The 14,924-nt window shown below is 34.2% G+C and overlaps 1 protein-coding gene across 2 annotated transcripts; it reads right to left on the reverse strand.

Annotated features, from left to right (window-relative positions):
- Positions 1–2: 2 nt before the first annotated feature.
- On the reverse strand, positions 3–13,057 carry LOC123557156 (uncharacterized). Of its 2 annotated transcripts, none has more exons than XM_045348449.2 (8): positions 12,949–13,057; positions 6,049–6,226; positions 5,619–5,722; positions 5,014–5,142; positions 4,328–4,513; positions 3,176–3,288; positions 2,584–2,713; positions 3–1,790 (listed from the first exon to the last, which is right to left on the reverse strand). In XM_045348449.2, exons 1-8 carry the CDS (start codon positions 13,028–13,030, stop codon positions 1,540–1,542), a joined length of 1,173 nt encoding a protein of 390 aa, XP_045204384.2. In that variant the 5' UTR covers positions 13,031–13,057; the 3' UTR covers positions 3–1,539. The 2 variants fall into 2 exon arrangements, with proteins under 2 accessions (XP_045204384.2, XP_053399393.1); XM_053543418.1 differs by lacking the exon at positions 12,949–13,057 and adding an exon at positions 6,652–6,803.
- Between the last annotated feature and the right edge of the window lie 1,867 nt (positions 13,058–14,924).

A 14,924-nucleotide genomic window follows, 5' to 3' on the forward strand; every position in this document is an offset into this window, starting at 1 on the left:
ACCACAGCATTTTTTTAGGCCTAAATTCGGCGAGTCCCGACTTCTTGTTTAAATGATGATAGTTTAAAATATCCCAGTATGTATTTGCACGTATTAAAAAAGAAATAAATAGTATGGAAAATGTTCAGTCGAAATTTATTATTTTTTGTTTGAAAACGATCTGATGAAGCCTTCATAAACGTTATTGGTTTATCAAACGGGTGCACGAATCGAACTTCAAACAAGCGCGACCTATATATATGTGACCCAGTGCTTCCCTAGAGACAATATGGCGTCTTCCGAAAAATACACGCTGGTAAAAAATACTAAGGGTCATTAATCTAACTAGTCATTAGTCAAGTTAATATTCCAGTGTATTTTTTTTTTCTTTAATTCTAGTCAAGTAACTACAGTCGACATTGTATTAAGAGACCACCCAAGGGACTGCTAAGTCGGGTCTCTTAATGGAGTGGTCTCTTAATGAATTTCGGTCAGATGAAAAGAAAAGTTATTAACTGTATCTATTTTTGAACATCCACGTATGGTTTAAAAATCTGTTTTAACATCGTGAACACTTTTCCAAGTCCACAATCCGTCGTGAAAATTATGGCTAGATTGTTTGTCAGTTCGACTGATACAAAGGTTAATTGCATTAAGTCATATACAAAACGTACTCGCTAATTTCACAGATGAAGAATGCCCGGTAGAATTTTGGTGCCCCATCGCTTAATAGATACTTTTGTCGAATAATTTACCTGTCGGGAATACATTAATGTGGTCGCTAGTCGTTTAATGAAAAAGTCGCTTAATGGAATGAATTTATGTACTGAAAACGTTCGGGAGGGATTTTGACCGGTCGTTTAATACAAAAATCGCTAAATAGAGGTGGTCGCAAGTACGATGTCGACTGTAGTCTTCGTTGTTGCTCATAATAAATGAAGTATTTCTGAGAGTTTTTAAATATTTTTATGACCACTACAATAGCTGTAAGTCTTACGATAAATATGGTGGTATACCGTGGTATATACCGCGGTAATTAGGAAAAAACCGTGGTATACCGCGGTATTTTTTTCAAGGCGGTACCCGGCCCTAATTATGGATAACTCTTCAGCACTAGTGTTACACATTTCAGAGTTGGGCATTTTGTTAGGTGGTGGCTTAACTGAGCTGCCTTTGTTGCCTGCAGCTTGAGCCTCTTTCTTGCCCTTTGTCTGATATGTAGTTTTGTTCATGATTGCACACAAACAGTTTGTATAGGTAATTGTCAAACACTGTATTTATATCCGCTTTCTATTGGTGGTTATCTCAAAGTTGTGAAAAGTTAGGCCTTTTGGCATGTAATATCCTTTGTTTGAGTTTTACAAACCAGTTTTTTCCATGTAACTTTTAATTTACTCCTTATTTTACAAAATCCTTTTCACAGAACTTAGATCATACTAATAGTCCCTTGTTTCAACAGAATTAATTAATCATTATCACTACTAAATAGACTTTATAACCAAAAATCTCAGAGAACTGAACTAAGCAAACATCTTTGTTCAATGCCCTGAGGTAAAAATACTACTTTGCTCCATCTATTTTGTTCTTACAGCAAACACATACTTTATTTCGGCAGGCTGCCCAGCAAGGGCCCATTAGATGACACCCGTTTAGATGATTACAAATTTTTACACAATGCCCATGTTTGTACAAGAAGATACTGACAACGATGATGACAATGATGACAATAATAATGATGACAATTGCGGCGATAACCCCACCACAGAGACCGCTGCTTCCCGTCGTCGTCGTCGTCGTCGTCGTCGTCGGAGCTTAAAAAATAGAAAATAGCACCACATAAATTCTATTTTCAAAAACAATGCATAATACCAAACTATGTTCTGTGTTTATTTACCTCTCACAAAAACTGAAAATGTAAGTGAATATTTATTTGTTTCAGTCAAAGATAAGTTTCTTTCACCGATGGAACTTCAGATGTAATGTATTTCGCGGGTGGCGTAGCCTACAGCAAAAAGTAAGGAATAGTGTTTATGAATGAAAATTATTTTCATGCTACGTGATAAGCAAACAAAATTTCTTCGTTTGTCATGTTTTATTGGTTCAATCGCATTCTATCCATTTTGAATTTTCCTCTCTAAAATTACCAGATGTAGTTCACAGTTATATACATGTATATTTCAATGACGATCATATCATGCTTTTATATCACATTCCTCAGAACAGAAGGTTGTAATACTTTTAATGCTAAAATTGAATTTATTTTCTGAACCGATTAATATGTTCTTTAAAGTACTTCTAATCGACCCATTTATATACATTTTAACTTACAAAAACAATAATTTGCAATTTGTATTTACACATAATCAGAAGATTCATTCTAGTAACTTACCACAGTTTACTGAAAAAAAAAAGAATAACAATTATAACGCATTCAGATTCTACATTTTTACATAAAATTGTTAAATATTTAAAGGTAACTAGGACATACTTTTATAAGTATTGACATGAAAAGGGGTAGGTACTGTTTTTACTTTTGTATACTGGACTTCATGCAGACTATTCAATTCTGTAGCAGTATAGATAGATTCGATTTAGAATTCATACCATAAACAGATTCAATGGTCAGGCGGTATCCTATTACGGTCGTGCCATCAGCAGCTGTGGGATAACTGCTTGGTGTCTGGTCTGAAGTACAGTTTCCTGACACTACAGAGACCGAGCTACCGTCCGAACACTGAAATATGAACATATATTGGCATGAAAACGGTAGGATAACTGCTTAGTGGCTTATCCAGACATTACAAATATTGAACTACCATCGGAACATCGAAAAATACACATATCATATTCTAATGTTTAAAAATATGAACCAAAGTATAAAGACATTTAATTTAACTATAATACCAGGATACCGGGCATTAATTCTTGCGTGGTTGCAGATAGGGGTGAAACAGAAAAAAAAAAATATGAAATATGTGACAAAGTTTCCAACAAATAAATAAATGGTTGGCCTATTGAGTTAAACAACCTGAGCACTACAATACAGCATAATTATTACGCCGGTGTTGTATAGCAACTGAGGTCTTTAAACGAACTAAAGTACCTGGTATGTGAACATTACGACGTATATTTCGTTCATCTTACGTAGTTTGTGAGATTAATATAATAGGAACTGTGCTGTTTTAGTGGAACATACCAAACATGCGGACTGTGAAGCTGTGCCGGAGATCGTTGCGTCTCGGTTGAAGACAACTGCACAGTCGTAGCTACTCAAAGAGGCCGTAGCAACACACCATAGTTCACCACCAGCTGAAAAGGGCAAACTACAACTGATTTCATTACGAATAATAGAAGGGAAGGCTATGATTTAAAACTAGCTGAAACTCAACTGCTTTTCTTTTGGGTTGATGTACAGATGATCAGACTTTGTAAAGCGCGTTAGAAGCTTATTCTACGCATATTTTGCGCTATAGAAGAGCTATTTGTATTGTATTGTATTTACTAGCTGAAACTCAATTGCTTTTTTATACAAAAATATATATAAAAGTTTTATAAAAGGTAGTATACAATATTTATGCATTTGATAAAAAGGGTATATTGAAAATATTCTAAATTATGTAAATAATTACATTTCAATAAGGTTTTTACTTTCGTGTTCAAAACATACGAAGCATCTCTCTAAATAGAGAAAACGCATAATTAAACACTAGTTTCAATATTACAAATAAACACAGCCGTAAAAGGAGGTAATCACTTTCTACTATGTTAATGAAATATTCAAACCTATGACTAATACACGAGGAAAAATATCGAAGACAGTATTTAATAGTAAATGATAATAATTGAGCCGCACCATGAGAAAACCAACATAGTGCATTTGCGACCAACATGGATCCAGACCAGCCTGCGCATCCGCGCAGTCTGGTCAGGATCCATGCTGTTCGCTAACGTTTCTCTAATTGCAATAGGCTTTGAAAGCGAACAGTATGGATCCTGACCAGACTGCGCCCAGGCTGGTCTGGATCCATGCTGGTCGCAAATGCACTATGTTGGTTTTCTGATGGTGCGGCTCAATTATATTTTATGTTAATAACTAAACGTATGGCAACCACATTTAAAATAATGGGATTATGGCCCCTTAAACATATGTTACATTTTATAACTACACTTCCAATATATGGCACATGTTTTTAGAATTTGTTTTATGTATCGTTATGTATACAAGTTCTGAAAAAGTTATTATACCATACTAACTACTATACTAACATCTAGAAATTATGGAATGAAACAGATAATGTGTTTGGTGTGCTCATAAAGTTTAAGTAACAGGTTAATGTATTTTCCTTACCAGAATATGCTATTTCTTGCTTGCAATTAGTGTAGTTATTGAAGGACAATGCCTTGGTGTCCGTGCACATGTCCACTGTGTCCGAGGTGTTGTTACATGCGACTGTACCGTCACTAGCCATGTATTTATAGTCCGCAGAAAACAGCAAATTGTTAGGGAAGGTTATTGCTGCCGAGTCACCCATGCCTATGAAAGGTTCGTGATTATAATTATTTATATACATATACTACTATATGTCATTTTGAAGACAGTTGGTTTAGAAACTCAAATGCGTTAGAACAATGGAAAAGTCATTGATATACAATTATCATGCACAATTAACACCCGAATAATAAAACATCATCAAACAGGACCTGGGGTCATCTCCTTCGAATCATCGACCTTCCGTAAGCCAGCTGGATGGCTTCTTCCTCACATGAAGAATCCAACGCCCCGAGTGAGGCTCGAACCAACATCGATGAGGGGCAAGTGATTTGAAGTCAGCGACCGTAACCACTCGGCCACGGAGGCCCCAAAAGTACAATAAAAGTTGTAAATACCCATGACGGCAAAGTAAATCCACTGAACAACGACGGTCGAATAATAATAATAATGATGATGATGATAATAATAATAATAATAATAATAATAATAATATATTAGTATCCCAATGGAAGTTTAGGAATGATAACACACTCGGAACTTGCCTTGTTTAACAAGAACGTGAAATTCTAAGGTCGGAATACTGGCAGATGAATCACATATTGTTGAAACTGTGGATAATGTGCTGTCCGACGAGAACCACAGCCGTTCGTAGCCTGCATTCTGTTGTTGGGCTGAAATCATATATTGCCAACATAGTTTAGGCCTGATAGGCTTTTAGAATCACTGATAATTATATGTACTAATAGAATTATAACGAAGAACTACTATGAATCCCAGTAAATGAGATATGCAGGAAGACCCTTTGGAAGCATAGAATGCAAGCAGAATAGCAGACTCGGTTTGATCTAGTCCTTTCATGAGCGGTAATACAATGTGAAACACCCCTTACGCCCCATTAGCACTGGCTTAGACGGAATTCTATTATAGTAAAATTTTAATAGGCCACATGATCCCAAAGTACCAGAAAATATAACACCGAGTATAAAGTAAGGGGAGACTTTCTGCATTCATTGCAAAAATAAGTCAATCTAATAATTATTTGAAACAGGTGTGTTTTTCACAGATTTTATTAAAAGTCTAAATATTTAGTTCTGAAATAGTTTAATTTCTTATACAAATGTATTTATGTGCATTGTTTTAAACTTACCTTGTTGTTGTACATAGCTATATGAATTTGTAGAAAGCTGTGTAAATTTCATACACAAAAATGCATAAAACGCCGTTGTACTATACGTCACCGACTGGGTGGATCTGAAACCATACTAATATATAAATTGATGAAACTGACTTAAGTTACAGTTTGTTTTCAGTAGTGCAGTAACTTTAAACGGAAGAGAGCTGTTAAATTAAGAAGTACTGTTTGCTCATTAAATCTATTGAAACCATTGAGCTCAACTCAGACTCGTTTTGACTGTGTTTTTCTTGAGAGGAGATGATGTGTGGTAAACCCCTGACGCTTCATAAGGGTTTATTGTGTGAATTTATCTTAGTCCTTTGAAACACTTTTCTATATTTTATTTGATGTTCATTTGAAGATTATAAAAGATTAAGATTAATCTATTTTGAATTAGTCTTACCGCATAACCAGAGTTGTAGAACTTGAGCTGTCCACACACTGCCACGAGCTGATTTGCTGATTGAATACTGTGGTACTCCATCCAGTCATAGTCGTTGTGCCAAATGTGATTATGCCACGTGTGTTGTCTAGCCATGTTGAACTTGCCCATGGAGATGGAAACGTATACTGTCCACTAACTATATATAAATGAAAATGTGCGACATATTAATCACAAATTTGTAGCTTTAAATCAGCACTTTTTATGTTCCAGCTAGGTTTTAGAGAGTATTTCGTGGCATCAAGTTGGCTTTGAGAGATAAATTTATCCTTTTACCACGCTTTTAGTTTTTGACCATTTTGGCTAAACATATTTCACTCGCCTCTTCTGAACTCTCAGATGCATTACCACATTTATTGCGTTGTTTATCCAATCAAGACCAATATCCTTTGCAGAGTTACCTTTTCCTTACACTCATTAAGTGTAGAGGGCCGAGTGTTCTGAACACAGATGCTAGACACTAATAATTTATTTATTAATTTATTCTTTTGTGTAATTATTTATTTACGATGAATGATTTATAACAGCTAATGAGATAATAACGAAGTTAAGCAACACAATTACCTTTCAAAATAAAGACAGCTCCCATAATTAATACCTCTCTCATTTTCACGTTCATTATTATTCTAGCAGAAATCTAAAAAAATGGTATTTTTTCATCCATTCATAAAGATATATAAAGGCAGCTATATTGTTTTCAAACAACTCCTTCGTCCACATGGTACTTTGAAACAATGAGACGTTCATAGGTTATTAGATTTATCGAGAAATATGCATGAGTTCTGCAGTGGAAATATTGCGCGACTTGAGGAACGCAATATTATTTCGCAAAAGAACAAGTGCATATTACTCTATGCAAATCAAATAACAGTTTTATTACATACTCATACTACACTTGTAATTATTATATAAATGATATAAATTTGTTCTTTAGCCTGAGTAAAACTGAAAATATCGTCGTTACAGAACTTTTAAACGTGACAACATGCATCAATCTGACGTCACAAATGACGTCACACCCCCGATATGAAATTTGAACGTCAATCTGGAAAATATATTAACGTTTCAGGTTCTATTGAAACTTAACAGAGTTTTAAAATGAGTATGTAATAATTCACTTTATTGATTAAATGTTTAATATTGTTTAAAATAGTTAAAACCTTTTTTTTATTGTTATTAAAACAAAGGAGGGATTTTGAAAGTTTCTTTTCAGATCCTTTGAAATTTGATATGAGAGAATAGTTTATATTACTTTCAATCAACAAAACGACTAAGACAAAAATACCTAAACAATTCAAGTCCTTAGTCGCATTGAATTAACAAATAATGATAATGATAATGATAGTAATGATAATTATAATATTTCAATTTTTTCTTTCAATTTCTTGAGTTTCTTATACTGGTACTGATGATAAACCCGAACAGAAAATGAGGTTTTTTACCTGTAACTTTTTTATTTCTGCAAATTGTAATCAACGGTCAGTATCAAAATAAAGCTTACCCTTTCCTGAAAACTTTACATAATTCAAATTTATATTTAGTAAACAAACTCACACGAAGTGAGGCCCTGAAAGGGGTATGTAAAAAGGGGACTGTATGAACGTTGACTGATGATAAATTCGAACACTTTGTCATTTACAAAATTTTCTTGGTATTATTATATTGAAACTTTCCCCAAAAAGCTGCAACAGTCATTCCTGACCAAGTAATGAAAAGTTACCAAATGTCAGGCCTTCATGTTTCGACAGTGAGCATGCGCAAAAAACACCCTCTTCCCCAGTAATTTTGGATAAATATTTTTTATACAAATTTATGTAAGTCATTTATTTAAACAGAATATTTACCAATTTTGTTTTTGTTTACACCAGTTGGTGTTGTAAGTGGAAACTGTTAGATGGTGTGTTCAATTTTATAAATAACCGATTGCAATCGAATATTTCCAAGGTGGTCGACTTTATCATCTGTCCGGGTTTATCATCAGTACCAGTACTACTATGACAGTGAAGTAAATAGTCATATTGTGTATCAATAAAGAAATCAAAGCATATTTGCTATTTTAATGTGAAATAGTACCCTATAAAAGCTGTAAAAATCTGCAGAAGTGTATTTACATTTAGTCAGTGTAAAAATAAATGAAATGAAAGTTAGAAATCTATGGAAGGCAGGTATTTTGGCTCGACTGAATTTTAAGCGAGAGCAAAAGGTTTGCGAAATATAAAATGGCGAACATTAGTAGGTAAACAAGATACGAGGTCAGTATTTTTTTTTTAAATATTATGTTATTTCAAGAATAATGTGATTATTTAAACTGTGCATCGAGTGGATAAATGTTTCAGATGTGTAATTCCGTTTCTACAAGGAAGAAATAAAAAGTTATTGAGTGTAAACTGACAACTTTCGTTTTCTCTCGCCAATGAAATGTTTATCAAAAAATCGAAATTTTGGATCCATTTTGGTCAGCTATCCTTTACTTTTTACATTTTACGACATGTAATGGTTAACTGGAAGCATGTGAGCTTTTTTATTCATCATACATGCATTATGAAGCCGCATCGCCAATAAAATGTGGTGTACGAATGCCAATAAGTTGGATAAGCTAAATTTAACCTCAAAATGGTTGGCATTAGATGTATTTTGTATTACCGGGATAATTTTTCGTATTGAGAATATAATATATTTTGAGACTGGGGATTTCAAAATATATAACTGAAGTTGGATGATAGTACTGTCAATTTATTTTGCGTCAGCTTCAGAGATTCGTTTGTAACATATATTCCATTCTGTTTTAGTTTTGCCTTTTACTTTATTTCTCCATTTATTTTCATTCCTATACATTTTTCGGTTCATATTATGTTACATTACAAAAACAAATCTCTAGACTAACACTCTATTTTTGCGGAAACGACAGTACTTATCATCTTCGCCTTCGAGAATTCTCGATTTAAAGCAACCAAACGTCTATGCCAAGCAAATCTCCTCTAAAATCACAGTCCTACTTTGTTCAGTGAAACACCAGCACCGAATATTAGTACACAATCCGCCAACAGCTAAAATAATTTTTCTGTCTCCAATATTTCCACATGTAAAGAATATGTGGAAATTTAAAAACGAGTTATGATTGCAGGCTGATTAGTATATAATTATATAAATAGATCTACATACAACAGTATAGTGTGTTGATAACCTAACCAGTGTTCCTGACTGTCAACATCTCCACATGAATCAGAGGTGTAAGACAAATGAATTCAGACACAATGTCTTTTTAATCAAATTGTCACGGTAAACATACATCTCCCTCGAAGACTAGACTCACGACCCTGCGATACGTAGATCTGCGTTCTCTGTATTGAACAGTGGGAAGGTAAAGAGTCCAGGGCATAAATTTTCCCTAAATGGTAATCACATACTTTTCAATGGACAGATGCTCGTCCAGTCTTGATGTCCATAATATTATGGGTCCCCGGATTTAAAAAAAAAAAACGGATTAAAACCCCGTTTTTAATCATAAAACGAAAAAAAAAACCAACAAATTTTGAAAACAAAATCCGATATACCGATACATTGAAAAGGTCCCTATGGAGGTTTATTAGGACACGCTATGGAACACCCAAAATGTCCAGTTCAGTAACAATGCATGCTACTTTGCTGCCGTTGAAAAACGATCATAGTAAAAAAAAAATATGCCGTTCTTTGCGTCTTTGAGTTTAAATATATTATTTAAGGCTGTAGACTAGGCAGAATAAGATTGTTTACAGCATTTGCAGCATTTGTTGACTAAATCATAAATTATCCCCATGTGTAAGTTAATAGTCATATTCCACGAATTCAGATGGCGTTCCTACGTGTTGTTTACAAACACAACAACTTCAATGCATTCAATAACATTTTTATACACGTTGCCTCGCGCGTTGTTATCACTTGTAGCCTACATACCAGTGTAGTCTTTCTCAAGATTCAAGATTTTATTTCAATAAATGCATAGGTCTCACAATAGCGGGAAACATCAGCAGTATGATATCATATATTTGTATACATAATGCATAATGGAAAACGGCTATATTACATTTACAAGATAATATACAATGTCTTCAAACAATGTACGCACGACTTTATAAATAAATTCGCAAACTTGAGATAATTAGGTAAAAGTGTACATACCTACTTTTACTTTCGCTCATGTCCGCCATTTTACGTTTCACTCACCTTTTGCTCTCGCTTAAAATTTTATCGAGCCAAAATACGTTCGACTCTCTGATATAGCTAACATGTTTCTTATAGGCATTATTTGTATAGCAAACTAATTTTTACATCTAGTTTATTTAATGTGCGTTGAAATTCACCAGTTGCCTTAGTAGTTTTATAACAATTTTACAGTTATGTAATTTATTTTATTATCCTTATATTTGATTACTTATTTATTAACATGTGAAATATTACAATCATACGCCGTTTATGTTAACAGTTTAGGCAAACGTCTATAATAAACTATAATACAATGTCAAGAAATGAAAAAATGTTAGCTTTCAAGCCTAAAAGAAATTTTGAATAAGCTATTTAGACGTAATTTTCACGCATAATACAAATGTAATTATTAAGATACTTTCAGACGTCATAGAATACCTTATATATCTTATAATTGTACTGAAATGCATACAATATCGATTATTCCATGGTCACATTACTGTACATAGATAGAAATCAAATAATTACACCCAATTAAACCCTACACTATTGCCTGGGTATGACACCGGCACATGAATTACGACATTAAAGTTTGTGACATCCAGTTCACAGTGAGATAAATATATGAACTTTATATATGAACTTTTATTTCCGTAACAAGCCATTTCTGGCCCATGAACATTTACATAATACTAGTATGGCATGCAGGTCAGATAGCGGACAAAACAAATACAATATACTACTAAGCATCTGAATATTATATACAACATTTTCAGGGAGAGACAATAACCAGCTATTTAATATTATATAAAATTATTCAGTAGTTGACTTCTGCATTCAAATATGGATGAATTTTAAAATAAGGTTTAATGTATTGTTTTTCTAAGATCTTAGTAAAGTACACACTCACATACGAAATGATAGCATTACATGAATTACATTTACTATCTTGAAAATTGTACTAGGTCTTTTCCACTTCTAACCTATGTGAAGATAATCGAAGTTTGATTAAAGCAACTCTGTATAGTATAAACATTGACAATATTTAGTTACGATTTGAACTCAAAACTAGTAATATTGCGATAGAACAATGCCCTTGAGGATTTCTCTCATTTTGAATTCCAATTCTGTATATATGTCCTTTATTCTTTGCTCGAAATTATATAAGAACAGTTTTTGATTACAATCACCTTGACTTAGCCATATATCATAAAACCCAGAAGTAGACAATAGTGTCATAACATTGTTAACCCAGTTTGCTTTTCCTAAATCTAACTCACTTTTCAATAATTTATAAATAACGTTAACATATTTGTTATCAGAAGTATTGCATATCTTTATCCAATATTTTACTATAAATTTTTGTATCTATTTGTCTTTTAACAGATAAAGGTAATCTACTTAATGTCATCACAAACTGGACTGTTTTTTGTGCTAATTTTAACACCAAATTGTCGTTTGCAAACATTTTTATGAATTCTCTTAACAGCAGCACATTTGTTAAAACCCCATTAATATCTTCTTTCTTTATTATTCAATTTGGTGATTACATATTTTCAATGGACTAATAGGTAACTAAATTATATGTATTATATCTCAAAAGACCTTAAACAACATTTTTAAAAATTATCAGATCAAGATTTCAGTGAATTATGTTATTTTAGTGTATATTTCAACTTTGTGACATGGAAATGTGTTAATTATATAACCATGTTTGCTATAACAATTTTGTTTTACATAGATCAAAGAAGCCCTACATAGGGACATTTTAAATTGTTCCTTATAACCACAATTTACCGAAGATATTTGAAAATAATTGTATACATTTTTTTTCGCTAGCGCAATATCGAATTGGCGAAGCACGAGATCACAATGGCGAAGCGCGAAAATGTTAATTTTTCGTAATTTTGAACTTCGTAATTGTAACCTTGCGCTTCGCAATCATAACTTTGCGTTTTGTGCTTCTCCATCATGTGTAGGTGATAAGAGAAGCGTTGTAATCACGATGGCGAAACACGAAATCATGACGGCAAAGCACGAGGTCGCAATCGCGAAATCGCGAAATTTTCACGCTCCGCCACCGTTAATTCGCTCTTTACGATATCGAAGCACAAAATTGCTAAACCTTTGCGATCCGTGGCATCGTGCTTCGCATATCCATTGAGGAAGCAGTGCATGAGGCTTAAAGCGCGAAATCATGATGGCGAAGCACGAAGTTACGATAGATAAACGTGAAATCGTGAACATTTCGTAATTTTGCACTCGCGTTTCGCCATCGTCATTTCGCGTTTCACACTTCTCCATTAGTGAAGTGCGGGAACACGATAGCAAAGCTTGTGTTATCTCAAAATTCGTTCTAACAGCTATCGAATATATACTTATGGACATACATGATGTATCCCTTGAATGATATATCCAATCATAATCATATATTTTGAAAGTGAGTTACCACCTGTTTTGAATAAATACTTGCACACATGTACATGAACCACAGGTAACATGTGCAATATTACATAAATACACTAATGTAGTTAAATACCTAGTAAAACAATACATTTTATAAAAAAAGGAATGAGAATCGTGCACTTTTTTTTCTTCAAATACACGCTAAAATGCACCATTTGCCGTTCTCACATTTAGAAAGCAATAAAGGGGAGGATACCCTGACCCCCACATTACCTGTTCGTACTATGAAAAATGTCCAAGCTACACGTGCCATTCCTACATTTATCGTTTTAGGCCTAATTGAACATTCCGCCATATTTTGAAATGTAAACAAGCCGATTTGTGCTGAACATGAAACATCCAATTATGTAGTAGTTATATATAAATATATCTACAGGTAATCATGTTATTGAAACTTGAATATGTATTGTTTGTCATGCATTGCTTTTGACATGAATGTGTATTGTCAAACCCCTATTTTGACATTGTATTTATATTGTTTTGTTTATATCCTGTTTTACAGGAGCGTATCTGTCCATGACAATACATGTATACTGAAAATCTGTCGACCCCGTTGTTTTCACTACCATTGAGCAGCCCGGCGACACATGTGTTGGAAGTAAGGAAAAAAAGTTCAAATTTTCTTGATTTTAAGAGGGGTTAGGGGTAGGCTTTAATGTCTACTTCTTTTAAAGGTGTCCCACATGGATCAAAATTAATGCTTTCATTTTGAAGCTTACGTTAGTACCATATCACAATGTAAAGCAGAAGTACTACATCTTTGTACCTATAAAGAAAAACAGTTGCGAATCGTGGACTTTATTAAAATCTAGCAAAGATATATATTGTTTTGCAGATGTCGATCGGTCTGTCGGTCGGTCGGTCTGTATGTAGACCAATCCGTTTCCGGATGATAACTCAAGAACGCGTGGGCCTAGAATCATGAAAGTTGACAGAAAGGTTGATCATTACCTGCAGATGAAATCTATTGATTTTGAGATCTGTATGTCAAAGGTCAAGGTCACAGTGACCCTGAACAGTTAAACGGTTTCCGGATAATTACTCAAGAATGCTTGGGGCTAGGAACATGAAAGTTGATAGAAAGGTTGGTCATGACCAGCGAATGACCCCTATTGATTTTGAGGTCAGTATGTCAAAGTTCATGGTCACAGTGACCCGGAACAGTTAAACGGTTTCCGGATGATAACTCAAGATTGCATGGGCCTAGGATTATGAAAGTTGATAGAGAGGTTGGTCATGACAAGCAAATGACTCCTATTGATTTTTAGGTCAGTAGGTCAAAGGTCAAGGTCACAGTGACCAGGAACAGTAAAACGGTTTCCAGGCGATAACTCAAGAACGCTTGGGCCTAGGATCAGGAAAATTGATAGGGAGATGGATCATGACCAGCAGATGACCTTATTGATTTTGAGGTCATTTGGTCAAAGTTCAAGGACAGATTGGCTAGGAACAGTTAAACGGTTTCTGGACGATAACTTGAGAACGTTTAGGCCAAGGGTATTGAAAGATGATAGAGAGGTTCATCATGACCAGCAGATGACCCCTATTGATTTTAAGGTCAGTAGGACAAAGGTCAAGGTTACAGTGACCGGAACATTTAAACCGTTTCAAGGCAATAACTTGAGAACGTGAACTAGGATCATGAAACGTGATAGAGAGGTTTGTCATGACCTGTAGATGGCCTCTATAGATTTTTAGGTCTGTCGGCTAAAGGTCAAGGTCAATTGACCCGGAACAGTTAAATACTTTCCGGACGATACCTTGAGAACGCTTGGGCCTAGGATCACTAAACTTAATAGGGAGGTTGATCATAACCAGCAGATGATCCCTATTGATTCTGAGGTCAATAGGTCAAAGGTCAATGTCACACTGAACCAGAACAGTAGAATTTTTTGTTTACAGTGAGCAAATAAGTTCTGTTCCTTGTGCAATTACTGAATGCATCAAGGGGGGCATTTCGTGTTCGACGAGCTCTTGTTAATTCAAATTTAATGCCTTGCAGCCTGCAGTAATATCTGTGTAACAGACTTACAAGTTTCTTCTAGTTCAAAGGAGACAGAAAAGTTAGATGGTATTAAATGGCTCCGCTACTATTTTCTATGTAAAAATATCAATTTATAACATATTTTTATCAGTATTTCTAGCAAGACTACCTTTGTCTTGAAGATCTATCTTTAGGCAATCAAAAA

The sequence above is a fragment of the Mercenaria mercenaria genome, chromosome 5 (genome assembly GCF_021730395.1).
Source record: "Mercenaria mercenaria strain notata chromosome 5, MADL_Memer_1, whole genome shotgun sequence".
Classification (NCBI taxonomy): domain Eukaryota; kingdom Metazoa; phylum Mollusca; class Bivalvia; order Venerida; family Veneridae; genus Mercenaria; species Mercenaria mercenaria.

Bases quoted from the DNA above. Each gene is read 5' to 3' on its own strand.
- LOC123557156 (XM_045348449.2), bottom strand. From the start codon at position 13,030: ATGGCGGAATGTTCAATTAGGCCTAAAACGATAAATGTAGGAATGGCA. The intron at 5,143-5,618 runs GTAAGTTTAAAA...ATATGATTTCAG, and splicing joins TAGCTATGTACAACAACAAG to CCCAACAACAGAATGCAGGC. The intron at 4,514-5,013 runs GCAAGTTCCGAG...AACCTTTCATAG, and splicing joins TCACGTTCTTGTTAAACAAG to GCATGGGTGACTCGGCAGCA.